General features: G+C 41.8%; 1 protein-coding gene across 18 annotated transcripts in view; it reads left to right on the top strand.

Annotated features, from left to right (window-relative positions):
- Nucleotides 1–17,131, top strand: part of scrib (scribble planar cell polarity protein) — a 67,104-nt gene that overhangs the window by 12,882 nt on the left and 37,091 nt on the right. For all 18 annotated transcript variants that reach the window (XM_030398846.1, XM_030398831.1, XM_030398830.1 and 15 more), the window contains exons 2-4: nt 13,659–13,776; nt 16,040–16,118; nt 16,670–16,759. In XM_030398846.1, the coding sequence (XP_030254706.1) occupies nt 13,659–13,776; nt 16,040–16,118; nt 16,670–16,759 (287 nt within the window). The remainder of the gene's footprint in view (nt 1–13,658; nt 13,777–16,039; nt 16,119–16,669; nt 16,760–17,131) is intronic.

Genomic DNA, 17,131 nt, shown 5'->3' with positions numbered 1-17,131 from the left:
TAATCATATTTGGTCACGTCTTGTTAGGTAATTTTAACTAATTTAGCAGACACTGGCAATGTCTTACTGATATTATGGCAGAAACTAAAAGTGCTTTCAGATGAGCTGGGCTGATACACATATCAGTAATCATGGAGTAACTAATGATATGCTGCCCATGATAACGACAGTATCAAGGCACAGCTATTAGGCAGTAATCGATCAACGGTAACTTGACAATACATCACGATATTTGTGTATCTGAAGAACACAAAATCCCCCTCTTTTACAGAATTTCACAGAAACTGAGATGAAACAATTTCCAAAAAAAGTGCATTAGGTCTTTGCTCAGTGTCTTTTGTTTATGACACACTGTTGCAACTTGTCCGCTGCCACTTCTGGAGTTAAAATGTCAAAAGGATAGAGGCAACCTTTGCCTCACTTAATTGTTTAATTTTTGTAAATTAAGTTTACAGACATTTACACTACAAGGAGTTATGAAGTAGGGACTCTGGTAGATGAAAGTATAAGAGGAATCTGTTTAGGGCATCTTCATGTTTTTATTGTGCACCACTGCCAAGAAGAAGAAGAAGAAGAAGAAACAATTGTATTGCTATAGGAAGCAATATGATCTATAGGCTACTGGTTAGATGTTGACTGATAAGCAACAAAAAGTTGCAGGACAGAGATGCCAAAAATATGTTGAGAAACAGTGTTATCGTTGCATAATATACCTTTAGTGTCCTTCTCATTGTGTTGGTTCCAAAAAGCTGTGTCATATTTCTGGACTGACAGCACAGATCTCTTTGCCAGAACAACATGCATAGACTTCTGCTCCACTGTGTTATGCAAATTTTCACCTGTAAATGGGAAATTGCTAAACGTGTGCAAGCACGTTTCTGCCTCGCTTAACCTTTTCTTTGAATTATTTTCACTCAAAAAGCTTCAATAAGACAAATTATGTAAGAGTTTGGATGTTGGAATTCAGGTGCACAACTCCCCCCCCTTTGTACTTACCAACCTTTACATAATCGATGTGTGTGCTTTAAATGTTTTGGCTTTCACACCTGCAAAAATCTTCACCATATCAACATAACAGGCTGTCCCTTCATCAGCTGCAATTTCTTACCATTTGTACCTCATGTTTTTCAGCAGAATGTTTTTCCTATTATCTACAACCAAGACCGAACCAGAGTCCACACATCCAATCACTTTTATTTCATTTAGCACTTCTATTAAGAAACGTTTTCAGACTACTTGGACAGACTGCAGGATGTGTATTGTCATATGTTAGTCTGTGAGCAGTGATCTTGTGTGTGTGTGTGTGTGTGTGTGTGTGTGTGTGTGTGTGTGTGTGTGTGTGTGACATTTGCTGCAGCTCAGCAGTCTAACAGTTCTTTTGAGCACAGGAACATGTCAAGTAAGGTCAAGGACAAGTGCAGATTGAGTGTCAATGTACCATGTGTGGTTGGACTCAGCCACCTCATTGCCGTGAACATGGCATGCTGGCAAAGGTACAAAATGTGCTATCAGGGCTCCGAAGTACAGTGTGATTCTCTTCATGTGCATCATCAGGTTCCCCCATAGTGTATTTTTAGATCTGCTATCACAGACCAGGTTCATGACGTCTGGCGTGTAGAAGAGCAGTGTTTCAGACAGCCATGGGGGGATCAGCATTAGCTTGCCTGTGGGCTTAGGGCTAGTGTTTTGGTTGTTCCTGACGTTGATCCTCTCTGGAGTCGTGTGGGAGGGGTGTGCAGACTACTCTGTAATTATGCTGTCTCTGTGACATATTAATGGGGTTTGGCTTGTAATCATAGGTATGGCACCAGTGTCTTATATTGATGATAATCGTATGTGCCAAAGTGTTGAACACTCTTCTGGCCCAATGTTTACTGAAATGATTAAATAAATTTAACAGACATAAAGCCAGATTACATCGCGGTAATGCTTCCACTTGTGACAATACAGTGCAGATGTTCACATACTGCTTTGAGCAGATGTAAGCGTGTCTGAATCAAGCGAGGCTCAGTTTTCTTTTCATCGTCAGTCGAGCGTCACCAGGGAGGTTTCTGCTTCCTTGTTCCCTTGGCAGATTCATTGAACAAATGCCTGTCTCCAAGGTAATGGATCTCCCAGGGCCAGTGGTTTGCCTGATGTGAGGGTGCGTTTACCTTGTGTTGTCAGGCAGATGCACCAGATGGGCTTGGGCTTTCCTGTCACTGCACACCGACTGTACCTTCAGCGTGTGCACAGAGGCCCTGTCGATCGCTGTTCCAAATGTACTTGCAACACAACAACCTTCGCCTCTGCCGGAGTCGAACACATCGTACAGAAGCAGAGAAGAAGAGCAGAACTGCTTGTGTCAAAGCTACACTTTGCCCTTGGACTGTAAAAAAGCTACAGCAGGAGGGCAGGGACACTCTATAGCAACACCTAAAGTGGAGCAGTTATTTTTCCACAGGGTAGATAAGTGAAATACATAGAGCTGACTTTGTCCTGCTCTTGTGGACAACTTACTGAAGTTTGTGTGTTTCGCTTTTATGCTCTTTGAATCTGTACTAACAGGGATTCAGCACGACGATACTGTGCAAACAAGCTGCAGCCTGTTAACTAAATTATCTGTATTCGATTTTGCCATTTGGTAGCTTACAACTTTGACATTTTGAACTTTTTAATTGATGTACTCATAAACAGTGGGAGTCCTTCTGTAATCCACATTTGTTGGATGCAGGCAAAACTGACAGATGTTTGTCAGCACATGTGTATGCAACTCACGGCCAACTGTCGATGTCACATGATACTTTCATTCTGACCTGATTGCACCATGACATTAAAGGAAGGTCTGACATATATTTATACTGTTATGTTTAGTTAATTTGACAGCAGGAGGTTCATTTTTAAATTGATTCTTCTGGATTGACTGGAGTGTATTTTGCATAGTTAGTGAATTTAATCTTAGTTTAACTGAGTTACACTTATTTTGGTAGATGCAGTGATATTGGTAAGTGGTTATACCAATTGATTTACTGAGCTCAGAATTATATTTTTTCAGGCAGCATGTTTCAAGCTCCAAAATCCGTCACTTTAGTGCAACCTTATGATAATTCGACATAAAAGGATAACTTAACGGAGAGACTGAGAGAAGGTCAGTCACCACCATGCCGATGGAAAGTCGGTGAAGTTTCGTAGTCAACAAGACATTTCTAGAGTTTCTTGGCAGAACAGTGTTGCAGCATTCCCCCAAACAACTAAAGTAGATGGGTACTTGTTTAAAAATGTAAAACAACAACAAAATAGATCTTAAAAATACCTTATTTAAACCCTAAATCTGCGGTCAAGCTCATGCACCCACTTGAGACAGTGTGTGCTCTAACCGAGTCTCTCAGCAGCTACATTTTGCCTCAAAAAGGGATCGATTTTGGATGCTGAGCTTTTGAAGACTTGGAAAACTAACTTTTTGTTATATTAAGTCCCCATCTTTTTAGTTGTTTACTGCAAAGCTGTTTAATGCAAAGCTCTAGAATTTTTTGTGGACTATGAAGCTTCACCTAACTTTCCATCAGCCTGGGCATGAGATGGTAATGACTGAAATCTATGTTGGTCACACACTGTGTGTCAGAACCTGGCAGAATTAAATTTAGGCTATTTGTTGTAAAAAAAAAAAATCTCTAAATTACAAAATAAAATGTCGGTAATATATTAACATGGCACGGGGAAAACTAATGAAGTTATGGCTGTCTTTTCCCCTGTCCGTTTCAAACCGTCAGCAAACATTCCTGAGAGAGAATCATAAAGGCAGAGATCTGTGTGAAGCCCGCTGCAAGAGGGTGAATACCGAGACCATTGCTGGAAAATGATAGATGCCGAGCCACATGATCCTGTGAGGGAGGCCACAACCTGGACACATACAAAGCATCAATTGTACTGGGGCTGTTAGTGCACTCACGACACACAAAGGCACTTTCAGTCAATTTTTTTAAGGTGTAATACGTGACAGCATCCCCGTAGTAATCATGAAGAGGAGTTTAGATGGCATTTCTTGCTTACTTTAATGTTTCCAACAATTTGCTACACAGCCCGAGTGGTATAGATGAGATAGCAAGCGTGGATCAGATCCTCTATTTCTGCCTTGAAGTGTTGATACGTACGCCAGAGTTAAGTGTTTTATCTTGACAAGCACCTCAGCACCATCTTTGTGTATACAGTACATATCCTCCACAGAGTCTGTAGTACTCCTCTTTCCGTTGCTCATGTTTGATCACGTTATGTGTTGACAGTATACAAACTACCCAGAAAATTACTTGTATATACAACGACTGGGCCACCAGTGCCAGAGCATAGCCATGTCTGTCCCCTGCTGCAGAGCCTCACTATGGGACAAGCGGAGAGCTGGCATGCATACAGGCAGCACATACCGGATCCAGCCCATCCAGGAAAGCGCCAAACGGCCTCTGTGGACTATAAACAATAGGGCTCCTGGTTTTGTGTCATGTTTGTGGGAACACAGAAAGAGAATGAAGAGAGCATTTGATGAAATCCGGTGGTGGAGTTGGAGGGCCTCCTCTACAGTTTCTGGTGTCCCTGTGAACTCATTCATTCCTGCTGTGTGAGAGCATAGCTGGGGAATCTCAGGCCAGTAGTTCAACTAAACAGTAAAGTCTGAATGGGAGCAGTGGTGCTTGCTTGACCATAAATATTTCAGCAAAAACAAAACCTGAGGTCCGACCCTTTATGCTCACTGTGTGGTCATTTCGTTTCAGACACCTGTAGGCCCGGTCGTTATTCACATTTCCAGGCAGTGATGGTGTTTATTATTCTGCAAAATCTTTGGACAGAGGCTTTTTATCTTTGGTTCATCACTACATTAACACCGCCCCCCCCCCCCCCCCCCCAAAAAAAAAAAACATTGCTGCTTAAGTTGTTTTATTGTTTCCTGCTTTCTCTAATGTAGAATAGCATTGTTAATAACAGTCTATTGATTTTCTTTGCTAAGTGTTGTGATTGTTTTAGTTGGGAGGAAGATGGGCCCCATGAAACCTGAAACTGAAGCAAACTGCAGGCAGGTGTAAGAGCTCTAAAAGGTCAAGTTCAGTGCTTTCAGCCAGACTGCTGCTTTGAATTTGGTTTGGATTGCAAATCTGCGCAGGGACTCGGTGCTTACACCCTTTCTCTCTCCACCTGTGTGTTTGTGTTCCTCAGGTTGTTGCACATGTCCCAGGACCGGCGGTGCAAGCTTTTCCACCACTGCGATGGTTTTAGTAACCAAAGCGGTAATTAGCCCACCAATAGTGCAACAGTGGAGGGATTACACGTCTATTTTTAAAATGCTGACTGGAAATCTCTTTACTGCACCAAGCAATCGCCATTCTTTGTTTACCAGGAGGACCACATGCAGCAGTATATCCCATTCAGTCTTTGGGAAGTTAATGACAATCATTTAATCTGTTTGAGTGGTTAAGGAAAAAACTAAATGTTCTCTCTAATTCTAATTTCTTAAATGTAAATATTTTTTGTTTTCTTAATCCTTCTGACGGCAAACTCATTAGCTCTACTCTGTGGTCAACAAAACTTTTAAGGACATAATTTTGCCATTTTTCAGTTTTGTTTTCACATTAATTGACGACACAACTAATCGATTAATTGAGATAAAAAACAACAGATTTAATGAACAATATGAATAGTTGTTTTCAGTGGGGATGCAAATTTTAAGCAGTTTTTTGAAGTTGATAGTCAGCTGCCTTAATCAACAGTCAGTTAATCGTAAATACATGAAATTAGTGGGCTTTCATCCATTAGAAAACTGTTTAAACCACTGCCAGTATTTTCTCTCGGTGCAAAATCGTAATAGGCTACATTGGGAGTTAAAGGAAGAGATAAAATAAACACCAAGTTACATTAATGATAAACTTAATTACACAGAATAATGACATATTTTTCAATCGGAAGTCCCGCCTGTTGCTATTCAAAAACTGGCCCGACAAAACCAAAACAGAAATGAGGCTACTAAATGGCTAAGATGTAATGCGTTCAGTTTGTTATAAAGCCTTTCTCTGATTGTCACGTAAAACATTTAAAGTGATTTAATTCTTAACGGCAATTAATTGATCAATAATTAATATCCCTAGTTTGTTGCAGGCCTGTCCCATGTTCAATAATAGCATTGTCTCAAATCAGCGGCATTCACAGGAGGCAAAGGGGGGGAAAGCCTATGTTGTCACTGTGGTTGTTTATTAACCATCTTGATAGTTTGGTTTTCTTTATTTTCAGCATGTAGTTTGAAGTCTTCATAGTGGGCTACATTGTCACTATTTCAGTCCTTAAATTGAGGGTTCCCTCTTTTCCTCAGCAGTTCTTGTTTTCCTCAACAAAAATCTTCACCATGTTTACCCAAAGGAGGATGCTGTAAAGCCGCCAGCATATACAAGATCCATCTCATACACACAGTCATAAACACACACACATAAACTGTGTACATGTGCAGCCCCGGGGCCGAAAGCCCTTCAGCTAGGGCCTTCCATTCAGTCCCCACTGACTGTGTCCTGACTCATGCTCATTAAAGAAAACATGCTACAACCTACTATTTATATGCCAGCGTGTTTGTAATTACCCTTAGGAATACAAGTGTGTCCTTACTTGATCGGCTTTGTTTAAACAATTTAAATGGGGTCATGTGCTGAAAACACAAGATGGAGCATGCATACAGAGATTATGAACTAGTTTGACATGTCAAAAAGGAGCTTGAACAGATGTCCTACAGAAAAATATTGTTGGCGTGTTATATAGGCTTTTTGTTATTAAGGCTTTTGGGGGGGGTAAAGTGTTACAAAGTTCTCTTTTTTTGTTGTAACAAGTAATGGAACACATTTGTTTTGTTCTAATGCATTTTTCTCCTGCTTCTTTATAGGCAGTATGTAGCCACCTTCACATGTACAAATGCAGTTGTATTTTGTCAGTGTGCAGGTGTAACTCGGCAAGCAAGATGGCCTGAGAAGAGAGGGCAGCCTCTGGTTCATTAGACTTGTACTGTAGGCTGTTTGAGCCTTTGTTTTAATACCTCAATAGAGGCAGCTGCTAAAACTGTAAGTTTGCAGCCAAATGTTTGCACAGCTTCTACCCTTTGTTACCAAACTCTGATGTTTTTTATGGTTAGATACTTGTTTTATCTCACTCCAATGTCTCTTCCTTAGAGCTGGGTTTAGCTCCTGCAGCTTAAAAAACTTCAGATGTGTAGTGTCAGACTCAGACGTCGTCTGGCTTGACTTTTGGCTGTGTTTTCTCTCTGAGCAGATCAAAGTCAACAGGACAGGTGTAAGTGGATGGGAGTTAGCTTGGCTGTCAGTCATACCGGCTTCACCACGCCCTTCTTTGTGTGTGGCCTGTTGAGGGACTGGAGCCGGATAAGGATTGTCACGGCTGATAGTGCCTCTTATGTGGAACACTAACATATATGCACAGTGTTGTATAATGGCAGATTGGAGAGTGTGTGGGAGACGGTGGGTGAGGGCAGAGGAAGTGGGATGTAGCTTTATAGTTGTGTGTGGGTGGATGGTTGTATTGTCAGTCTGATGAAGCCAGTGGGAGGATTGTACTATGCTACAAAAGAGCCGCAGTGGGCCAGATTAAACCACATTAATGACAGTCTGTTGATTTGTTGCATGTTTTGATTAATAAATGACATTATTCATCTGTAAGAGAGAAGGTCAGTGAGTCTTTAGATTGTTGAGGTAATTTGTTGGGCAGTGGTTGAAGTCTCTGTCCCCATTAATGGTGCCGACTGTCCAGAGCACTGTGGGAATCCATTGTGTACCCTCATTTCTTCATTAATAATCCACCATCACTCCCTTTCTCTGAGCTCTCTCCTCTCCACTTCGCACACAATCTTCCTTTTCTTCTGAGCACTCATCTTCTCTATCCTTCTTAGTCATTCCTTCCTTTTGTTATCCTTTGCCACATTCCTCTTTCAAGTCTTCATCCTTCCATTTCCAGCCCTCTCTCTCCTCTCCGCGGTGCCCTCTCGGACAATGGAGGAATCCCCCGGCCTGGCTGCAGGAGGGAGGGGGGCAGCGAGGGCTGGCCTGTGACTGACAGCCTTGTGTGGGACTGGCTGTTTGGCCTTTGTCCTTCTGCCAAGGAAAATGGAGGGAACCCAGAGAGGTGGAGCTGCCGAGAGAGAGGGCAGAGGGAAGGAGGCGGGGAAGTTAGGGTGTCATTCATGTGAAGAAGTTTTGGTAACTTTAAAACAGTGCTCTCCAGGCGGAAGAGATACTTAAGCCAGCATCAGACCTTGTTGCTTTATTTGCATTGGCCTCAAAATGTCTGAATATGTAGTCTTGCTGGTGCCTTAAGCCTCCCGTAACTCTGTGCTCAAGATAATAAATCTAGTAAGACCAGGAAGACTGAGTCTTGTGTCTTTGTTCACTCATGTACTGAGTTTATATCACAACAATGACTGCAGCTATCTATAGAAGCGAGTGTGCAGTAATGAGGCTTGCCATTCGAGTGACTGACCAAGTTACTCAGTCAACCAGATCTGTTTTTTTATTTCCCCGGACACTGAAAGAGTCCAGGCCAGCACAAAAGCATGTGCTCTCTCCCCTCCCCTCTCTTTGAGCCCCTCACCCCAATAGTGTGCACGCACTGTGTGTAGTTTGTGTGCATTGATATTGGGAAGAGTGGGGACATGCAGACTAGGCCGACTGGGCAGATTTGGCACCAGATTAAGAGGCTCTGGAATGTGTGAATAGGAATTCCACTTAGAGGAGAGGAAGTGTGTGAGAGTAAAACAGAAAAACGAGGGTTACAGGAAGAATAGATGAGCGGTTTAGTGATGGTAGTTCGACTTCCACTTTCTTGCAAACATGGAGATGTGGGAGTCCATTGATTAAATGCCCTAGGCGAGCTGAGACTTGATGAAGTTGATTCTTGTTTTTGTTTTGCCTCTGCAAAAATTATACCAACAGTTTAAAACAATGAGCCCAACCTTGGGTTAATGATTCAGAGCACACATGGAGTGTCTGGGTTTTTTCTACGGTCTCCTGCACACTAAATGTGCTCTATAGGAGGAAGGTTGAATTTAGTGTGTGTGTGTTTGCAGGGCAGAAGGAGTCTGCTCCGTCTTCAGTCTGATGGCATGATTGGAGGGAAACTGTAAGCTAAATGGAGTCACTTGACTGGAACAGTGCAGCCTCTGTGAACATCAGGCTTTCGACTCACTGAACCTACAGTGGAACGTTACTCATACACAGCACATACAGTTTACTCACATGTGTCTCACACACACACACACACACACACACACACACACACACACACACACACACACACTTGGCCTCTTGGTTATCTGCAGTCACATTTTAATTAGTTTCTGTGGAGTGATGTGAGGTCCACAAACATTAACATTCCACTCTGTGAATTTACAGTCTCTTCAGGCGCACATAAACACACTCGTTAACACTTTTTAAACAAACACCCACCGCTGCTAATACACATGAACACACAAATGTGCATGTTAACATACTGCCCAATCCCCCTGACACACACACAAGCTGAGGCGTACTACTGAAAGAGTTCTTGGCAACGTGAAGCAAAGTAAAACTAAAACTCTGTCAGCAGTGGTGTGTGCTGACTTTAAGACCTTACAGCACAGGATCTCCTCTCCTGTGGCTTAAGGACATCAGCATACATGCACACACGCTCGCATACACACATACACACGTACAAACACACATCCTGAGGCACATTAACACACTCTGAGTGGAATGTAAGCTAAGCAAGGCGATGGAGATAAGACAGCGTTTCGCGATGCTCAGCACACACACAACCTGCTATGCTCTCTGTCGCAGGCTGCTCATGGGTGACGAGGCTTCATTCACTGTATAATAATGGAGGATATCTCATGTAATAAGTACCCACACCACAGAGCCCATTTCACACCAGCTTAAGTTGGTCACATTGTGGATGTTACACGGACCCAATCCTCCTGGCTGTGAAACCTTATCAGAGTCCAACAGAATCTGTGCAGCTGTGTCAGTTCTTACAGCTGTCTGAACCACCATTACTGTAATTTACTTAATACTTTTAAAGCAGTTTAAAAAGGACATGACCGCAGGCTTGAAACTAATTGTGAACACTACTGCTGCGAACTATATTCGACAGTCATTAGGTGGCTTGTGTTCATTTTAGTTTATTGATGGATTCATTTAGATTGTTTTAGATCTGTATATGTGGCTGCAACTAATGATTGCTGCTTATTATTGATTAATGTCATTGTTTCATGGTAGTATCAGTTAATTGTTTAGCTTGTAAAATGTCAAAAAAATGAAAATGCTCAGACAATATGAATGCAATTTGCCAAACATGTTCCAAAAGGGTTCAGAGGAGAAAATCTATTTGTGTCACATCTAACTAGAGTTATGGAATATTAAATCAACCATCTTTGCTCATCGCATATTACCATAGAGTGTGCTTCAACTTCAGGTTAGAAAATTTGGTGTCTGCCATGAGAAGCAGGTGATCGTCTGTTGTCTGTATCGAACCAGCAAACGTTTAACATTTTTTAAATGACTGAAACAATCAGTTATAGAAATAGTTGCTGATGGATTTTATTTTTAACAAATAATTGACTTGTCGCTACAGTGTGAGTTGTATACAGAAATGACAATTAATAGAACTCATTATCCACCTTCATTAAGGCATGAGCAAAAACCACTACTACTAGCACGAATCTGGTTGTCCTTTGCCAATGAACTGTGCTGACTGATGTATTTGTGCTCTTGAGACCCCACACTGCCCTCTGCTGACATGGCTATCATTTACCCACCTCCACCATCACTCCCTTCTGTTCACTGCACGAAATCCTCCTGTTCACAGCTTCACTCCCTTCCTTGAGCAAACAACTCTCGCAGGGCTCCCACTAAAACACACCAGTTACAAGTTATAAAGTAAAAGTAGAATAGTGGGTCTGAGTAACATGCTGCCTCAGTTTTTAAATGGTTACACTCACACACAGGCCTGTAAACACTGCCTGAGTGACTGAGCAGACTGTTGTGGCTCATTAATAGAGACGGTGGCGGTACACTAAATCCCACTGCTCCCGCTTGTTATTCCAAACGACCCATTGACCCGTATAACACTGTTGGTTCTCTATTGTTTAATTTGAATGTACACCAGTCGGTGGGAAGCAGCAGAAGCATCAGATCCAGTTTTCATTGATAGAAGAAGCAGTTATTGACTGCTCTAGAAGTAATTGGATGCACCAAATTAAGGATTTCATTCATTGTATTTTTATTTGATATCTTTTTTTGATTGGGCAAGTTACTTAGCATTTTCTCAGAAAGAAATTAAAAAGATGAGCATGCTGCAAATTAAATCTTCATGTTCGTTTTTAGTGCTGGAGTAAAGCTGGGTTGAGAACTGAGTGTACAGTAACACATTTGTCTCCTAGAAAAACACGGCAAGCCTGTCTGTGAGCGGCCACTCGGGAGTGAATGGCCATCTTTGTGCGTGTTCATAACTGCTTGTTCACAGGCATGATTGCATTACTGACTACTGCTTTCCCGTCATCACTGATTGAGCTCTGGACGATATCAAGACAGGAGAAGAATGAGCTGATGTGAAAGCTTTTATTAGGTGATTAGCTTGGCCTTGATGGAAGAATTGCTGATTGTCCATTAGCAGTAATATGGTTGCAAAGACTTGCAACTCATCAGCATTTGTTGTGAGTTAAGTGTCCGCGCGCCCTTTCCCTGAGAGGCTTTCGTTCCCGAGTTTCACCTGTTCTGCCAGACAGGTTGCCTCTCCTGCTGGTGGCCGGTCCCCATCTGGGCTTGTCCCCGATCACATGGTCCCTCACAGCTCCTGTTTCCTGTTCCTGTCATCGGATACCTGTCACCTGCTACTCAGGGAGCCAACACCCTCTTTTTTTCTCCCTCTGGCTCTGTCCTTTCCTCGCTCTCCATCAGGTGTGGATGCTACCAGTCAAATGCTGGGAAATTGGAATAGTACCGACAAGCTCTGTCTTGCGCTGCCAGCAACAGATTCAGGGAAAAATCTTTGTTGCTGTAGCCGCCCCACTCCCCATCCAAGCACAATACACATAACTAGTTAAGAGCAGGAAATGTCTGTCATCAAGGAACAGAGTGGAGCTGAACTGCAGCATTCTTCTCTTTGGCAGCGTAATTGTAGAGCTGTCTCCCAGCATGTTGTATTGAGTGTGTGTGACAAGCAGAAACCTGACAATACACACATCAAAGAAGGTTTTGTGTTCCGATTTACAGCATGTTTATGCAACAGGAGTGTAACGGAACTGCATTTTTAAAACCTGATTCCCAGCTACTAAGCAGGCGCTTGGAAATTGTCCAGATTTATTGAATTTATATTAATCTGTGGTAATTGACACACAATGCTTGTTTTCAGCTGTGGGCTTTGTGAGGCTTAATTTGAATTAAGGTGTAGGCTCCAAGCTTGCAGACGTCTGTACATCCTATGTCCAGAAAGCATCCCTGAATAATGACTTGATACAAATTCCTAACCCAGAAAGCCTAAGTCGGCAAGTTCCGCAAGAATCCTCCTCACTGAGAGAGTCTGAGAAGTCGACTGGCTCTTGAAGGGGGGACAGTGGGCCCACTGTGGGATGCAAAACCAGGGCCTGATTGAGGGGTTAATAACTGCATAGTTTTGGCCTGTTACCCTCGCTGTTCCCCGCCAGCCTGTCTTGTCTGTCCGTCTAAACAGCAGATGACACACAGACACACACAGCACGGCTGGCGCAGGAATGTTTCTGAACGTTGCCCCATCCAACAACCAGGCTCTTGTGAAAGCACTTGGCACGGCCACAGTCGCAGCACTCTCCTCTGCCTGGCTATCGAAAGCCACTTTGTTTGGTTGGCGTTGCCATGGTGAAGAGGAGTTTTCGGGAATATTGGGATGTTTTTGAAACCAGCTCTTAGGACGGCCCTCTTCTGAATATATGGGATGTTTTGTGTGTTCACTTTAGAGTTGCGGTTAAGGCAGAGAGAGGAATGTCTGCAGTATTTAAAACACTAACGTACTGATGGACTTTTGGTCAAACAATTGACATTAATGCTGAAATGAAGAGCTGATTTAATTGATAAACTGATTGGCAGAAATATACTTTTAATAATAGATAATCTTCTCTCAAATTGAGAGATTCTTTGTGGTTGTGGGTTTGTTTGGTGGTTTGTGTTTTTTAATTGTTGTTTTTTCGTATAATTCTGCTGTCTAACGTGAAGGTTGCTTGCTCTCCTACCCAGTTTTTGTTTTAAAACCCATATGACTTACTCGATTCTCTCCCAACATGTTAATGTGCATCTTTGTTACAATAGATCCCCCCCTTTGTCTGTAAATAGTTAATGGAAAATCTTAAAAGGATATACATTGTTTAGAAGGATAATGCGAAAGGAAATGAAGAGTGTAAAGTAAAACTGTTCATCTAATGCTCTTTGTAACTGCAAGACTTTCTTTGTAGTTGGTAATAAGTGCAACAAAAGGAAAATTATCATTTGATGCAGCCCTGCTAATTATGCATTTGCACTGTTTTAACTGCTTCTGCATTTGGTCTATAGATTTGATACTAATGCTCCCAAAATGTGTTAAGCACTATGAATCCTGCTAGGTTTTGAAGACTTTATTTAACATAATATCGTTTCTCTCCACAGCCTTTCTTCAGACTACTGAACCTCCGGAAGCTCGGCCTGAGTGACAATGAGATCCAGAGACTCCCTCCTGAGGTGGCTAACTTCATGCAGCTGGTGGAACTGGACATCTCCAGAAACGGTACATAAACTAGTTGCTGTACAATCTCTGCTTTTAGACCAGCCATTAATGTACAATTGTTTTAATGACTTGTTCTAAAATAACCTTCCGCTCATGTCTAGACCACCTCCAAATATACAAAACAAAAAGAGGGGTTGTGTCTGTAAAGATGATATCTGCCATGCGGTGTTAAGCAGCAGGCACATAGCCAAATCAGTTGGAGAATCAACACGCTCGCCGCAGTCATTAAGTAAATATTTGCTAGCCCTCAATTCAAGATTATTCAGTCTACGCCCAGCAGCACAGCAGACATTCATACATGAATCACCATGCCCTTGAAATATTCCTATAAGACAAGCAAAGAATGCAGCTAAAGGTAATTTTTCATACGTGTCATTTCATTTGGGACTGCTATTCAATTTGTGCATCTCATCAGCTGTAACACACACAGATATCGTGCCCTCTCTGTGTCCTTGCATGCTACACACACACACACACACACACACACACACACACACACACACACACACACACACACACACACACACACACTGATGCAGGAAGGGCCTATATGGCAGATATAAGACATCTGCTGCTCTGCTACACACTGCATCAGGTGCTGTTGGAGCAATGTGCAGTGGCCTGTAAGGGCCTTTCCCATCTGTCTGCCTGTCTGCTCCTGCTGCAGGACAACGCTGAGCCAGATAAGCGTCACAGGCTGCTCGGCTCAGTGGGGATTTCTTAACCTGCACCTGCAGGATCCAGTGCTAGAAGTTCTTCACCTGGTCTGGCCAGCGGGTCACATTTCATCTTGTGCTTTGTATATGTGCGCCAGACTCGGCTGGCAAACGTTACGCTGAATTTGACTTTATCCTTTTGAGCTGTTGTAAAAATTCATTGTAAAAGCTAGGATGTGGGTATGTTGCAGTCATCTATCAGCCTGTAATAAGGGAAGTGTCTTATTGTCTTTGTAATATTCACAATAAGTAGATATAAAAAAAAAAAAAAAGTTGAAATGTTTTGTCTTTTCACAATCATTTGAGTGCTATTTCTCTTTTTGTACACTTACTTACACTTGTAGTTTGACTTTCTCTCCGCAGCCCTATACTCATGTTGTCACGGTAATTTAATAGCCAAAAAAGAGACCAAACACGCAGTAAACAGTTAAAGCTGAATTTGATTGCTAGCTTTTTCCCCCACAAAATGTCTAGAGATACAAAAAAAAAAGTGTTATTGTAAATTTCTTGGCCTTGATAATGGTATAGTAAACATCTCATATCTTGAAAGCCCTTATATTGTTTATGTAGTTATTGTCACACGTATGATTAAATGCAGTGGGACTATGAATGGAGCAGAGCCTTACTGGATAAACAGCCCTATAATTAGACGTTAAGGCTTCTTTAATTCATCCAGCTGTAAATTTAAGTGGCCTGTAAGGGCTATTTAAGGAATATATCTAAATAGTGTCCTTCTCTTTTCTTTTTACTTAACCCTCCCTTAATTTTTTAGTACATAATTTTTTTAAGTTATCAAAGAAACAGACAAGACATCGTAGATCTCACAAATGATTGGTCACCTATGCATTTGTGCAGCTATTTCCCAGTATTTCAAGAATTCATTAACCTGTAGATTTAGCAAAAAGGGTGCTCTCTTCATCCCTTGAATAGTAGTTGCAATATCTATTCAGTCTTTGTTGGAGGTTCGGTGTCTGACCATTCTTTTGTTACAGCTTTCATACAGGCAGCTAATAATGTCTGCAGTAGATATTTGTCTTGTTCCAATAAATGAGTTGCAGTGCTGCCCAAAGTGATCGTAGAAAAGGAGCGTTCAATTCTGTCGCCCAGAAATGTATCTGTATCACTCATATGACCTCCTGCCAGTTTGACCAAATGGCGGGACAGCTACTAAATCTATGGAAATGTTCCGCCAGCTGTTCTCCACATTTGACCCTCCTTTAGTTTATCCATTTTACCATAAATAAGAACAACCTCCTGGTGAGACTCAAATTATTTCATATGAAGCTCGTTCTGATGCACAACTATAGATGTGTGATTGCTCTCTACACTTTGTGAGAGATGTAATAGCACTCTCTGGTATAGCCTTCATCTCTTTCTGTCTCATTTTTTACCTTTCTCCCATTTCCCTGGTCCTGGCCATCTGGTTGTGATTACAAGCAACTTAAAATGATTCGCTCCATAGACTATCAACCCCCCCAGTTCTACCTCTGTGTGTCCATGTTGCTGACTCCAGTCTCCCCCCCCACACCTCCTATTTTCTCCTGCAGACATTCCTGAGATCCCTGAGAGCATTAAGTTCTGCAGGGCTTTGGAGATTGCAGACTTCAGTGGAAACCCCCTGTCCAGGTAATCTATTAATCATTACAGTGAGAAAATCTGATGTTTGCTCATATGCAACAAAGAGGGGAGAAGCTGTACAGCGCTGAACGAACAAAGCCTGGGAATCCCATTTGTGTGCTCTAATTACTTTGGCTTCATTTTGTAAATGTACGGTGAATAATATTCCGCACATAAGCTACTTGTTTGAATGTACAGTCTGTGCTTCATGCTGAATAAACAGTACAGCATGTGAACACACGCCTAGAGGAGACGTTGCTTTCTGATCAAACAAGCCTCTGTATGAAACATAAGTGTCAAATTAACCTAACCTGGGTACTTATTAATCTCTGCGACATCACTCCATACAGTCAAAGTACCCCCAATCAGTGATGTCTAAATTAGAACTTCACCTTTAAACTTACTCCTATAGAAAATTAATTCAGGGAAGCTCTTTGATGCTGAATGCTTTAGCAGATGGGAACATTTGAAGGCACGATAGTATTGTGTGTATGAGTGATCTCATGTGTTGTACAACAAAAATCTCTCTCCACGATTTCCCTCCTGCCTCTCTGCTTCAGATTGCCAGATGGCTTCACTCAACTCCGAGCGCTGGCTCACTTGGCACTCAACGACGTGTCATTGCAGACGTTGCCCAACGACATTGGGAAGTATGTACACATGCACAATGGCTCATACTTTAGTAGAAAATACAGTGGGATAAAATGTGTTTTTTTGTCTTGGATATTTAAAGAAATGGTGTCTTGTCTTCATATGTGATTAATTTTTTAACCCCAAAATTATCAAACATAATCATCGGGTCACATGAAACAGATCAGTGTTGTTGACTTTTTTTTGTTTGTTTCTGTTATGGATTACTTTTTCAGAGTTTATGAATTTGCTTTTTAATCTTTATGCTTGGATTGAACAGCAGTTTCAAGTCTATTTAAATTTGAGGGTTTTTTTAATTATTATTTTGATTCGGAACCCAGGAAGACTGGCAGCCACATTGTGGAAGTTAATGGGGATCCATTAAAGAATAA

Source organism: Sparus aurata, chromosome 19 (assembly GCF_900880675.1).
Source record: "Sparus aurata chromosome 19, fSpaAur1.1, whole genome shotgun sequence".
Taxonomy (NCBI): Eukaryota; Metazoa; Chordata; class Actinopteri; order Spariformes; family Sparidae; genus Sparus; species Sparus aurata.
Note: the sequence above shows the minus strand (reverse complement) of the source record. Positions and strands in the feature narration are given on the sequence as shown.